General features: G+C 39.4%; 1 protein-coding gene across 1 annotated transcript in view; it reads left to right on the forward strand.

Annotated features, from left to right (window-relative positions):
• Window positions 1-13503, forward strand: part of TMF1 (TATA element modulatory factor 1) — a 43254-nt gene that overhangs the window by 26176 nt on the left and 3575 nt on the right. Inside the window, exons 10-15 of the mRNA XM_007523323.2 lie at window positions 1982-2138; window positions 6539-6731; window positions 9184-9253; window positions 9473-9565; window positions 12891-12992; window positions 13278-13430. Coding sequence (XP_007523385.1) covers window positions 1982-2138; window positions 6539-6731; window positions 9184-9253; window positions 9473-9565; window positions 12891-12992; window positions 13278-13430 — 768 coding nt within the window. The remainder of the gene's footprint in view (window positions 1-1981; window positions 2139-6538; window positions 6732-9183; window positions 9254-9472; window positions 9566-12890; window positions 12993-13277; window positions 13431-13503) is intronic.

Genomic DNA, 13503 nt, shown 5'->3' on the forward strand with positions numbered 1-13503 from the left:
AAAGGATTATTACCATATTTTAAAAGCAAAAACATGGTGTATTGCACCAAAATAAAAGATTCTGCGGTGGGTGGGGGGAGAGGACAGGTCCTGAAAAAGGATGACAGAGGACCTCATGGGGGTTGTATTGTTATGTGGAAAACAGAAATGTTATAACATGTACAAACTCTTATATTTACTGGTGACTGTAAAACATCACCCAATAAAGGGAAAAGTGTTAAAAAAAACATTTATTTATTTTTGCTAGAGACAGAGAAGTATTGAGTTGGAAGGGGGATAGAGGAGGAGAGAAAAACATGCAGCACTGCTTCATCATTCGTGAAGTTTCCCTCCTGCAGGCGGGAACCAGGGGATTGAACCCAGGTCTTTGCTCAGGGTAACGTGTGCAGTACAGGTGTGCACCACCCAAGCCCACTAAACTACTTTTCATTTGATATATTTTTGTGGCCTGTGTGAATGAAGTCAGAGTGGGCACCTGAAATAGAGAAAAAAATTCTCAGTTTTGCTTAATAGAAAATGTTTGTCATGATAAATATGTGATAATTCAGCACTATCATTTTTTCTTCATTTCTTTCTCCTTTATTTTTTAGATAGAAACAGAGCAACAGAAAGCAACAGAAAAGAGGAGAGTGAAAGAGAGCACAGTACTAAAACTTCCTTCAGTGTGGCAGGGAGTGGGCAAGAATCCAGGTGGTGACGTGACATGACAAAGCAATACACTATCCACGTGAACTATTTAACCAGCCCAGCCTTCTTTTTCATTTGTGATCATAAGTGGTGTATTTTTCACTGGCAGTATTTGATCATAGTGGGAAACGTGATCAGTCCCCTGATTTTATGCCGCTACTATAATCCAGTCACCAGTAGACATTCAAAAGAAAAGGGAGAGAAAGTACAGTTTAGATTAATCTTTCTGATTCATAATTACTTAGAAATATTTGAATGAGGAGGCAACTACCAGGTTTGAATGGTACTCTTTTCTTTAATATGCTTTAAGGCAATATTAATCTCAGAAATTGTTTGTATAGAAGCTCTTGTTAAGATATTCTACTTTGCAGCTCAACTCTAACATTGGGATTGAATAATTGAGACAAGCCAAAAAGAGTAGGACAAATACTGAATGATATAATTTACAGGCAGGACTTATAAAATAGGGCCAGGGAGAGAGAACATAAAGTAAAACTTGTACTGGGCATGGCATATTGCCTCAAAGAAAAGAACTCTGGGGAGGAGGGGGGGAGGCTCAAGCTTGGGGCCCTGGTGCCTGATGATAGAAAAGGACCTAGATGATGGTTCTGGGTTCGATTCCCAGCACTCCCATAAGCCAGAGCTGGGCAGTGCTCTGGTCTCTTTCTCTGTATCTCTCTCTTATTAAAATAAAATTTATAAAAAATTAAAAAAAATAATTCGAGAGTCGGGTGGTAACGCAGCAGGTTAAGCACACGTGGTGCAAAGAGCAAGGACCTGCATGGTCCGGGAGGTGGTGCAGTGGATAAAGCATCAGGTTTTCAAGCATGAAGTCCTGAGTTCAATCCCCGGCAGCACATCTACCAGAGTGATGTCTGGCTCTTTCTCTCTCCTCCTATGTTTCTCATTAATAAATAATAAGTAAAATCTTTAAAAAAAAAAAAAAAAAGAGCAAGGACCTGTGTAAAGATCCCTGTTGGAGCCCCTGGCTCCCCATCTGCAGAGGATTCGATTCACAGGTGGTGAAGCAGGTCTGCAGGTGTCTATCTTTCTCTCCTCCTCTCTCTATTTCTCTCTGTCCTATCTAACAATGATGACATCAATAACAACAACAATAATAATAACGACAACAGTGAAAACAATGGCAACTAAAGGGAAAATAAGTAAGTTTAAAAAATTCTGTCATGGAGAAAATATTTTTTTCCAGAAATCTCTCATAAATGTAGTTATGTTTTAGTGTTTTTTTTTTTTTTGCTCTCTGTTAGTATAGTGACTTAAAATTTTTATGATTCAGAGGCTTCAAGAAGCAGAAAATCGAAATCAAGAACTGAGTCAAAGTGTTTCCTCAACAACAAGACCATTGCTTCGACAGATAGAGAATTTGCAAGCAAGTCTAGGGTCCCAGACATCATCATGGGAGAAGTTAGAGAAGACTCTTTCTGATCGACTTGGTAACTACTTTAGGTCTTACTCTCAGTGAAGAAATACTTCCATCTTGTTTGTTGAATTAGGATAATGACATATGAATTTTAAATTTACTTAATGGAACATTTTTATCTCGTGTCTAACATGCAGATTTTAAAAAAATGTATTTAAAATCTTTATTAAATAATCTTTGTTTTACTAAAGACAGGATTGCATATAGTACAAACCACTCTTATATCCACCAGCTGGGAATCTAACTTCATCACAAGAACAGCTGGGGAAGGCCGAGGGGCCGCTCTGATCCAGCCTGGAGGCTGCTGCCACAGGAACATGCTGATTTAAAAAAAAAATTATTTATTTATTTTCCCTTTTGTTGCCCTTGTTGTTTTTCATTGTTGTTGTTGTTGTTATCATCGTTGTTAGGACAGAGAGAAATGGAGAGAGGAGGGGAAGACGGGGGGAGAGAAAGCTAGACACCTGCAGACCTGCTTCACCGCCTGTGAAGCGACTCCCCTGCAGGTGGGGAGCCAGGGGCTTGAACCGGGATCCTTAAGCTGGTCCTTGTGCTTTGTGCCACGTGCACTTAACCCACTGCACTACCGCCCAACTCCCAGGAACATGCAGATTTTTAACTCTTCATTTATTTTCTAATCTTACTTCACTTTTACAAACTATTTGCTTTCCTTTTATAGTGTGTCTGAAACTGTCTGAAATACTCCATATAATTCATTCATTTCTGAAGACTACTGCACTCATTTTTCCCCCTTTCCATTGTTATAAAGAAAAAAATCAGTGGGGGCCGGGCGGTAGCACCACGGGTTAACCGGTTCGGCCCCCAGCTCCCCACCTGCAGGAGGGTTGCTTCACAAGCAGTGAAGCAAGGTCTGCAGGTGTCTTTCCCCCTCCTCTCTCGATTTCTCTCTGTCTTATCCTACAACAATGACAATAATAACAACAATACTGATAACAACAATGATGAACAAGGGCAATAAAAGGGGGAGGGATGCCTCCAGGACCAGAGGATTCCTAGTGCAGGCACCAAGCCCCAGCAATAACCCTGGAGGCAAGGAAAAAAAATTAAAGATCAGCCAGTATAAGGTAAAGATCAGATCTTATAGTGAGTGGCAGAATTCCAGGAGCAGAGATAAGTCTAAGGAAGACCTTAGACTTATCTTCAAATTCTAGTATTCAGATCCTATCATCTTCAGATTCCACTTTCTGTTTTTTTTATTTTTATTTTATTTTTTTTTATTATCTTTAGTTATTGGATAGGACAGCCAGAAAATAAGAGGGGAGTGAGTGATAGAATGGGAGAGACAGAGAGATACCTGCAGCCTTGCTTCACCATTTGCAAAGCTTCTCCCCTGCAAGTGGGGACTGGGGTCTCAAACCTGGGTCCTTGCTCATTGTAACATGTACACTCAACCAGGTGTGCCACCACCCATCCCCCATTCTCCTTCTTCACAGAAATCCTCCAGGTTCTGTGTTATTAAGAAAATTATTTTCCGAGATGTTTATTCAAGCGCAGACAAATAATACATATGAACGTTAGCTCTCAGAAGCCAGCAAGTTTATAATATATTTATTTGTCCATATTATTGCTAAAACTATTATTTGAGAGACATCATGGTGTCTTCCAAATTTTAACAGGCAGACTTGAAACGGTGTCAGAGATCCTGACTTAACATTTTTATATTGTTTTGATTCATCCACTTGGACAGTATGAAACAAGTCACCTTTTCTGGGATTTTCTCAGTAAGTTAGGAAGGATGCACAAGATAAATGTCAGATAATAATCAACAAACCCCTTGGTAGGTAGAGGTGGAGAGCATAGTGATTATACAAAAGACTCAAACCTATGGATTCAAGGTCCCAAATCCCATAAACCATAAGCTAGAGATGAGGAATGCTCTGGTAAAAATAAATAAATACAATAAATCACTTAGATGTTTAAAATAAGTTGTCATGATAAATGGGAAGCTTGATAAATTAGACACTGGGCTTCCTTCAGACTTCAATGAAAATAATGTCTTCTTTGTCTTATCTGTTTTTTAATTTCATAATTTACCTGGGAAATTATTCCTCTGTTTAATAAGTATTATTGATCTATATGTTTATATGCTGTTTAATTTATAAGTATATATATTTTTATAGAGACAGAAATTGAAGGGGAAGGAGATAGAACTTGCAACACTGTTTCATTACTTGTGAAGCTTCCTCCACCCCTTCTAGTGGGGACTGGGGGCTTGAACCTGAGTCCTTGGGCACTGTAAAGTATGCATTACCACCCAGCCCATTAATATACTCCGCCCCCAGAGCTTATGGTGGTGTGAGGCACTTATATCTACTGTTTATGGCAATATTTTGAAACGAATTTGTTACAGAATCTGACTTGAAAATTAGACTTCCTTTAAAAATTTTTTTTTAATTATCTTTATTTTTTGGATGGAAACAGCCAGAAATCAAGAAGGAAAGGGTAGATAGGGAGAGAGAGAGAGAGAGAGAGAGAGAGAGACCTGCAGCACTGCTCCACCCCTTGTGAAGCTTTCCCCCTGCAGTTGGGGACTGAGGGCTTGAACCTGGGTCTTTGCGCACTGTAACATGTGCACTCAACCAGGTGTGCCACCACCGGCCCTGAAAATTAGACTTTCTAAAGTTAATATTTACTTAACATTAAATGAATTGACTCCTAAGTCATGCTTGTGTTTTTTAAACTGGAGTCTATACTATTGAGGATATGTGATACAATCCTGAAATATATCCTATAAAAAACTGTTAAGTAGTAAATAGCCCAGGAGGTGGTGCTGTGGATGAGATGTTGGACTCTCAAGGATGAGGGTTTGAGATTGATTCTTGGCATTGTGTGTACTCGTCCAGATAGTGAACAATTCTAAGATCCCTCCTGTTGCCTTTTTATAACGACACTTGATCTTGGCCTCCTTTATTGCCTCAAATCCTCGACAACTACTAATCTATTATTATCATCGTCGATCTATATTTACTTTTTTGTTAATTTAATAATGATTATACGATTGTAGGATAAGAGGGGTACAATTCCATACAGTTCCCTCCACCAGAATTCCATATCCCATCTACATTTCTTTCTTCCTCTTTCTTTTTCTTGCGTCCAAGGTTATTGCTGGTGAACTTTTTTTTTTTTCCCCCATCTGTTCTTTATTTGCTAGGATAGAGAGAAATTGAAAGGGGGAAGGTGGCTAGGAAAAGATAAAGAAAAAGACCTACAGTGCTGCTTCACTACTTTGTGAAGCTTTCTCCCTGTATATGAGCCCAGGAACTTGAACTGAGATCCTTGAGCAAGGAAGTAGGTGTGCCCGCCTGGGTGTGCCGCCACCTAGCTCTCAAACTGTCTTCTGTTTCTCAAGTTTGGGCGTGTAAAAATGTCATAGGCGACATTTTGGAATGAACTTTTTCTGTTGTCCGGCATAATTCCCTTGAGAGCCATTCAAGCTGTTATCAGTGACTTAGTCTACAACCAACCTGATGATTATTGATTGGTTTGGATTGAGTCGAGATTTTTTACTATATAAATAGATCTGCTATGAACATTCATGCACAGGCTTTAGTGTAAACATAAGTTTTTGTTTCTTTAAATAAATGCCCAAGTGTGCAGTTGCTGGGTTTTGCAGCTAGTTAGTTGCATGTTTGGTTTTTTTGTTTGTTTGTTTGTTTTTTAATTATTTATTCCCTTTTGTTGCCCTTGTTTTTTTGTTGTAGTTGTTGTTATGTTATTGATGTCGTCATTGTTGGATAGGACAGAGAGAAATGGAGAGAGGAGGGGAAGACAGGGGGCGAGAGAGACACCTGCAGACCTGCTTCACTGCTTGTGGAGTGACTCCCCTGCAGGTGGGGAGCCGGGGCTACCCATATCCTTGCACTTTGAGCCACCTGTGCTTAACCATAACGCTGTGCTACCGCCCAACTCCCGCAAGTTTGATTTTTTTAATTAATTAGTTTAATCATTTATATTAAAGGAAGTGCAAACTGCTTTCTGAAATTACTGGACTTATAAAACTAACCTAGTTACTCGACTTCCTTGGCAGCATTTCACGTTGACCCTTTTTTTTCCCTTTTAGTCATTTAGATGGCTGTGTAGTGATAACTCATTCTAATTTTAATTTGTATGAGTAATGATGTTGAATTTTTTAATTTTTATTATTTTTTTGCCTCTGAATCTCCAGTTGCTCCAGTGTCGTATATACACTGCTCTTTTAACACTTGCCTGTATTTTCAAATTAAAATTTAGGGGGGGGAAATTATAAATTACAGTTTATATTATCGTCTCTGTAGGCAGCCCTACCTTAACATTAAGTGGCTATCATATGGCTACTTGCATCTTTAAAAGTTTCAAGCCCAAATCTACTTGATATGTTGGGTATTAATTTTCCTTTATTAATTCTACAATCAGGTGAATCCCAAACCTTATTAGCAGCATCTGTGGAAAGAGAGCGTGCAGCTACCGAAGAACTACTTGCCAACAAAATTCAAATGTCTTCCATGGAATCACAGAATTCTGTTTTAAGACAGGAAAACAGTAGACTTCAGGCCCAACTAGAATCAGAGAAAAATAGACTAAGAAAACTGGAGGACGAAAATAGTAGGTGAGCATACTTCCTGACTTCTATTTTTGGCTTGGCTTTGTTTTTTTGTTTTGATTTTTTTTTTTTTTTTGCCTCCAGGGTTATCACTCGGGCTGGTGCCAGCACTGAATCCACTGCCCCTGGGGGCCATTTTTTCCATTTTGTTGTTGTTGGCTAGGACAAAGAGAAATTGAGAGAGGAAGGGAAGGAAGAGGGTGTGAGAGAAAGATAGACACTTGCAGATCTGCTTCACCACTTGTGAAGTGATCCTGCTGCAGGTGAGAAACCGGGGACTGGAACCTGGATCCTTCTGCAAGTCCTTGTGCTTCGTACTATGTGCTCTTAACCCAGAGCTCCACCACCTGGCCCCCCTTGGCATGGCACTGTAAAGTACTTTTAAAATGTTGCTATCAATTTCAAAGCACAGAGAACAAAGAGAGAAATTACTTTTTGTGTTTGAAAAAAGAGTCGATAGTAATATTGGGTTGCCAAAAGTCATGAAGCCAGAGCCAGGCGGTAGCATACCCGGTTAAAAGCATGTGGCGCGAAGCACAAGGACTTGCTAAGGACCGCGGTTCTAGCTGCGGGCTTCCCATCTGCAGGGGGATCGCTTCACAAGTGGTGAGGCAGGTCTGCGGGTGTCTATCTTTCTCTCCCCCTCTCCCCCTCTCTTCCTCTCTTCCTCTTGCCCTCCTTTCTTGATTTCTCGCTGTCCTATCCAGCAGTAACGGCAACAGAAACAACAGCAGCAACAACAAAATAGAGAAAGATGGCCACCGGTTGCAGTGGATTTGTAGTGCAGGTACTGAGACGGAGCCCCAGTGATAATCCTGGAAGCAAAAAAAAGTCATGAAGCATTTTTTCATAGAAAACTACATCATGACTTCTAACAACCCGGGAGGCGACTATAACAAGATAGTACTGAACAAGATAGTACTGAACCTCACACAGATTCTTAATAGCATCTGGCACATCTTTTAAAAAATTTTTTTTTTGCCTCCAGGGTTATTGCTGGGACTCGATGCCTGCACCACAAATCCACTGCTCTTGAAGGCTATTTTTTTCCCTTTTGTTGCCCTTATTGTTTTATCATTGTTGTGGTTATTATTTTTACAGTTGTTATTGATGTTGTTTCTGGATAGGACAGAGAGAAATGGAAAGAGAAGGGGAAGACAGAGCTAGGAGGAGAGAAAGATAGACACCTGCAGACCTTCTTCACCACTAGTAAAGTGACCCCCCTGCAGGTGGGGAGGTGGGGGCTCAAACCGGTATCCTTATGCTGGTCTGTGCTTTGCGCCATGTGCACTTAACCCACTTAACCTGCTGCGCTACCGCCTGACCCCCAACATTTTTTATATATTGCTTTTTCTAGAGAAAAGATATTTTTAGCATTGTTCAATTCTTTAAGGAATCTGTTACTTCAAAATAGTTAAGTTACTACTCATTGTACTAGTAATTTAAAAAATATTTTTATTATCTTTATTTATTTATTGGATAGAGACAGAAATCGAGCAGAAGGAAGAGACAGAGAGAGAAAGAGACAGAAAGATACCTGCAATCCTGCTTTACTACTCGTAAAGCTTTCCTCCTGCAGGTGGGGACCGGGGGCTTGAACCTGAGTCCTTGCATATTGCAACACAAACACTCAACCAGGTGCGCCACCACTGGCCCCTCATTGTAATAATTTTTATATTACAAAGTTGTTACTTGTTTTTGGAGTGAAAGTCTGAGTTCTGGGGGCTGGGCGGTGGCACAGCAGGTAAAGCACACATGGCGTGAAGGTACAACTGGAAGGATCCCGGTTCAAGCCCCTAGCTCCCTACCTGCAGGGGGTTCGCTTTGCAAGTGGTGAAACAGGTCTGCATGTGTCTCGTCTTTCTTTCCTCCTCTTTGTCTTCCCCTCCTCTCTCAATTTCTCTCTGTCATATCCAACAACAACAGCTTTGACAACAATAACAAGGGTAACAAAATGGGGAAAATGGCCTCCAGGAACAGTGGATTTGTAGTGCAGACACCCAGCCTCAGCAATAACTCTGCAGGAAAAAAGGAAAGAAAGAAAGTCTGGGTTCTTTGGAAGTTACAAGCTATAGAGTATCTGACAGTGTGTTTTCTTTCTTAGATGGTTTACATTTAAAGTCTTTAATCAAGTAAAAATGATTCATAAAAGTAAATATCTGAACTTTTGCAGTCTTTATAAAAGCTTTTGCCGAATATTATAAAATGGTGGTATTCAAATTTATTTTTAAAAAGTCTCATTTTAGAGGAAATCAACCCAAAGTACCAGTAAATAAAAAGCATAAAACTTAGAGACCTTTTTCACTTACAGTTTTGCTTCTGAGTAAAATCAAGTCCTCTGGAAGATCATGATGACAAGCGGTAGTAAAAATGACCACTAAATATGTAATTGGAATTAGTAAAAGCAGTGAGTTTCTCAAACAATCATTTACTGTTGTGTTTCTTTCTGACTAAATAGGTGTCAAGTTGAACTAGAAAACCTAAAAGATGAATATGTCAGAACACTTGAAGAGTCAGAGAAAGAAAAGGTACTTGTATGAGTTCATTCACCTCTTAGGGCTTCCATTTGAGGTTGGCTGGGAATTAGTAGTGAACTAATGAGATTGCAAGATGAAATGGGTCTTATTACTGCCTCTGGAACTTAGTCTTTAATTGTACAAGTTTGTACATTATGCTTCTGAGTTTGAGATTGACTAATGGTAGCATGAATTAGTATCAAATTATTTAACCGTTTCTCTCTCCATTAGACATTGTTGAATAGTCAGTTAGAAATGGAGAAAATGAAAGCTGAACAAGAAAGGAAAAAAGCAATTTTCACTCAAGAAGCAATAAAAGAAAAGGTATTATATTTTTGGTTTTGTTCTTATTGTGGCTATAACCATTTAATAACTTATAATTTTAGTTGCACTTTTATAAATGTCATTTCTGATATGTAAAATCAATATTGATGAATTCTAGTAGTGTAGACAGTGTCCTACTCAGAGCAGATTTGAAGTAATTTGAGTTTATTAAAAAGAGTTGTGATTTCTAGGATTTGAAACATAGCATCCCCATACACACATATACCTTTTGTTATTGTTGCGACTTAACCACTCTGGACAAACTTTTGTTAGTCATTTAATATTGATTTACAAAATTAATGAGATAACAGGAGTATAATTCTACACCATTCCCACCACCAGAGTGCTGTGTCCCCATTCCCTCCATTGGAAACTGCAGTAGCTCTCCCAAGGTCACAGGTATGAGTTGACTACATAACTATCTATCATAACTATTCATCTATCTAGGCCAACTTTTTCAGATAGAGACAGAGGAAGAAGAAATACCACAGCATTCAGTGTCTTAATGCTCCACTTATAAGTGAAATCATCCCATAGTTCCTCCTTTTACCACTTCCCTCTCAGCTAAGAGAAACTACATCTGGGAGCTGGGCGGTAGCACAGCGGGTTAAGCGCACATGGCGCAAAGTGCAAGGACCCGAGTAAGGGTTCCGGTTCGAGTCCCCGGCTCCCCACCTGCAGGGGAGTCCCTTCACAGGCAGTGAAGCAGGTCTGCAGGTGTCTGTCTTTCTCTCCCCCTCTCTGTCTTCCCCTCCTCTCTCCATTTCTCTCTGTCCTATCCAACAACAATATCAATAACAACAACAACTACAACAACAATGAAAAACAACAAGGGCAACAAAAGGGAAAATAAATAAATAAAAAGAGAAACTACATCTGACTTCCTCAGGTGTTCTCCAGAATTTCTTCCCTCTCAGTAAAGGTGCAAAAACAAAAGTCACAAAAGTTCCAGGTCCTGGTAGAACTGGGGTTCAGAAACCTCTGGTTATCTTCCTAACATTTACCGCATCTGGGAGTATGGACCAAAATTTTTTGAGGGGATTGCTGAAGGAAAGAGTTCTGGCTTTTATAATTGCTTCTCTGTTTGATTTGGGCATTGACCAGTCTATCTATATTCCCAGCCTGACTTTGTCTTTATGTATTTGGTTAGGGCTCTGGTGTGGTGAGGTTCTGGGACATGTTGGTGAGGTCATTGCCTAGGGAGATCAGGATGGGATTGTATTAACATCTGGAACTTGGTGGCTGAAAGGCAGTAAGATATAAAGCAGGGCAAATTTTTAAATAAACAGATAACAAAGCATAGGAATAGAGCCATTGAGAGTAGGGACCCTTGGCTGGAAAGAGGCTAGGATATCTATTTTGGGTATGTTCCTATGCTTGAGCTTGATAGCTAACAGGAAGGTGGACTAGATACATTGTCTGGGAGGATGATGTCAAGAGTGGGTAATAGAACTTGAAAGCTGGGTTAAAGCAGAGAGTAGATCCTGAACTTGAAAAAATACAATTAAGTGTTTACCACATCGATCTCACCCAGGGCCCATGTATATTCATATTTAGGACAGGAAGTTGTATGGCCTCCAAGTTCCTGTCAGTCTGAATTCATAGCCCATGGTCACAGCCAGGAACATTCTAGGCTGCACTCATTACAGGATCGGACCTTCTTCTTCTTCTTCTTTTTTTAAAACTTTTATTCTTAATTTTTTAATATCGACTGATTTATTGGATAGAGATAGTCAGAAATCAAAGAGGGAGGGGAGATAGAAAGAGAGACATACACCTATAGCACTGCTTTACCACTCCATTTGCAAAGCTTTCCCACTACAGGCAGGGACTGGAGGTTCGAACCTGGGCCCTTATGCATTGTCATGTGCACTCAACCAGGTGCGCCACAACTCAGCCCCAGGACCAGTCCTTTTCAAGTGGCAGAGTAGGATGACCTAGCCTCTTTTTGGAGATTGGGTTTCTGTCCCCTCTAAAACAATTGTTTTGGACTTTCACTGTATTGAATCCACCTCAGTTGATCCATAATGACCTTAGAAGGAAGACTGGTTTGTTATTATTTTTCTAGTCAATAGAGCTAATTTCTAATAACTAATTTAATAGAACTAAACAGGACAGGACTAGAATGATCAGTGTATGCCAGTGCTCTACAGTAGAGGGAGATGGCACTTTAAGGGACGTGTTGACACTGTGCTTCTGAGACTTGTAAAACAATATTTCATCAGTTAGGAAAACATACAGCTTTAGGTCTGGAGAGATACTTCAGTGGTACAGCACAGGAGTTACAAGTCTGAGGTACCAAGTTCTATCTCTGCAACAGCATTTACCAAAGCTTAGTGCTCTGGTCTCTCCCATAAAAGTAAATATTTTGGGGCTGGGGAGACAGTATAATGGTTATGTGAATAAATTTTCATGCCTGTGGCTCTGAGGTCCCAAGTATAATCCCCAGTACTACCATAAGCCAAACTTGACAGTGCTCTGGGGTGTCTCTCTCTCATTATTTATCTCTTTCATTAAATAAAATAAAATATTAAAAATAAATAAATATCTTTAAGGGACTGGGTGGTGGTGCATCTGGTTGAGCATACACATTACAGTATGCAGGGAGCCCACCTATAAGGGGAAGCTTCACAAGTGGTGAAGCAGGTCTGCAGGTATCTCTCCCTAGCTTCCCTTTCCTTCTCAATTTCTCGTTGTTTCTATCCAAAATAAATTTAAAAAATTAAAAATAAATATTTTAAGTTATTTATTTATGAGAAAGAATCAGAGCATCACTTAATAGAATTTGAGTTGCTGGGGATTGAACTCAAGACCTCATGCTTGAGGGTCCAACACTTTATCTATTGTACCACTCCCAGGGTCACTAAAATTAACTCTTTTTAAACTGTGAGAGGAATAGGTTTATTTGATGGCATGCCATCTTATTTGAAGCAATTAGTTCATATAGTCATTTCAATAAAAACATTCATTTGACATTAAAAAGTAAATTGAACTGGGGAAATTGCACGATGGTGCAACAGCCTTTGGCATTGGAGGTCCTAGATGTGTTAGTGGACACCACCAGAAGCCAGACCTGAGCAGTGCTCGGGTGGTAAATAAATCAGTAAATAAACCAAACTGTATTGTAATATAAATGGGCTGTGAGATAATTTGACCACTTGTGTAATTTTGAATTGCTAATGCTAATGCATTTTAAGAAGACCTCAGAAATCGTTTAACATCTTGTGTAAAAATGAATCTCTGTTGTCAATTCTAGAAAACTTTCTTACCTTTTCTGTTTAGCATTATACAAATTAGGTAACTGATTTTTTTTTTCTACCCTAAGGAACGAAAGCCATTTTCTGTTTCTAGCACTCCCACAATGTCACGTTCAAGTTCAATAAGTGGAGTTGATATGGCAGGGCTACAGACATCGTTTTTATCTCAGGTGATATTTTCTTTCTTTCTTTATTTCTTACTTCTTAAGCCAAATAATAAAAAGGAATATACAGATAACTGGCTATCACTGTGACCTGTGACCTTGCCATTCCATAGGCAGTTCATCTGAATATTTGTGAAAGAGTGCTAATTGCAGTAAGGAGAGCTTTCTGCATTTGAGAAAGTCACAGACATTTTAAAGTAAGAGATAAACGAACCATTTTGTTTAAACCTTAAAATGGAATGCAACCTTTAGTCACTAGATGACTAACTGCATGTGCCTCCTTTAACATAGGATGAGCCTCATGATCACTCTCTTGGATCAGTGTCTATGTCCACAAATGGAAACAATCTTTACGATGCTATAAGGATGGGAGCAGGATCAAGCATTATTGAAAATCTACAGTCTCAGCTAAAACTAAAGGAAGGAGAAACTACTCATTTACAGGTATTGAAAAAAATGGGCTAGGAAAGTAAGTAAAACTTAGAGGCTCAATCTATTAGTGTTCTTTATTTCCATT

This window comes from Erinaceus europaeus, chromosome 12 (genome assembly GCF_950295315.1).
Source record: "Erinaceus europaeus chromosome 12, mEriEur2.1, whole genome shotgun sequence".
NCBI classification, from domain to species: domain Eukaryota; kingdom Metazoa; phylum Chordata; class Mammalia; order Eulipotyphla; family Erinaceidae; genus Erinaceus; species Erinaceus europaeus.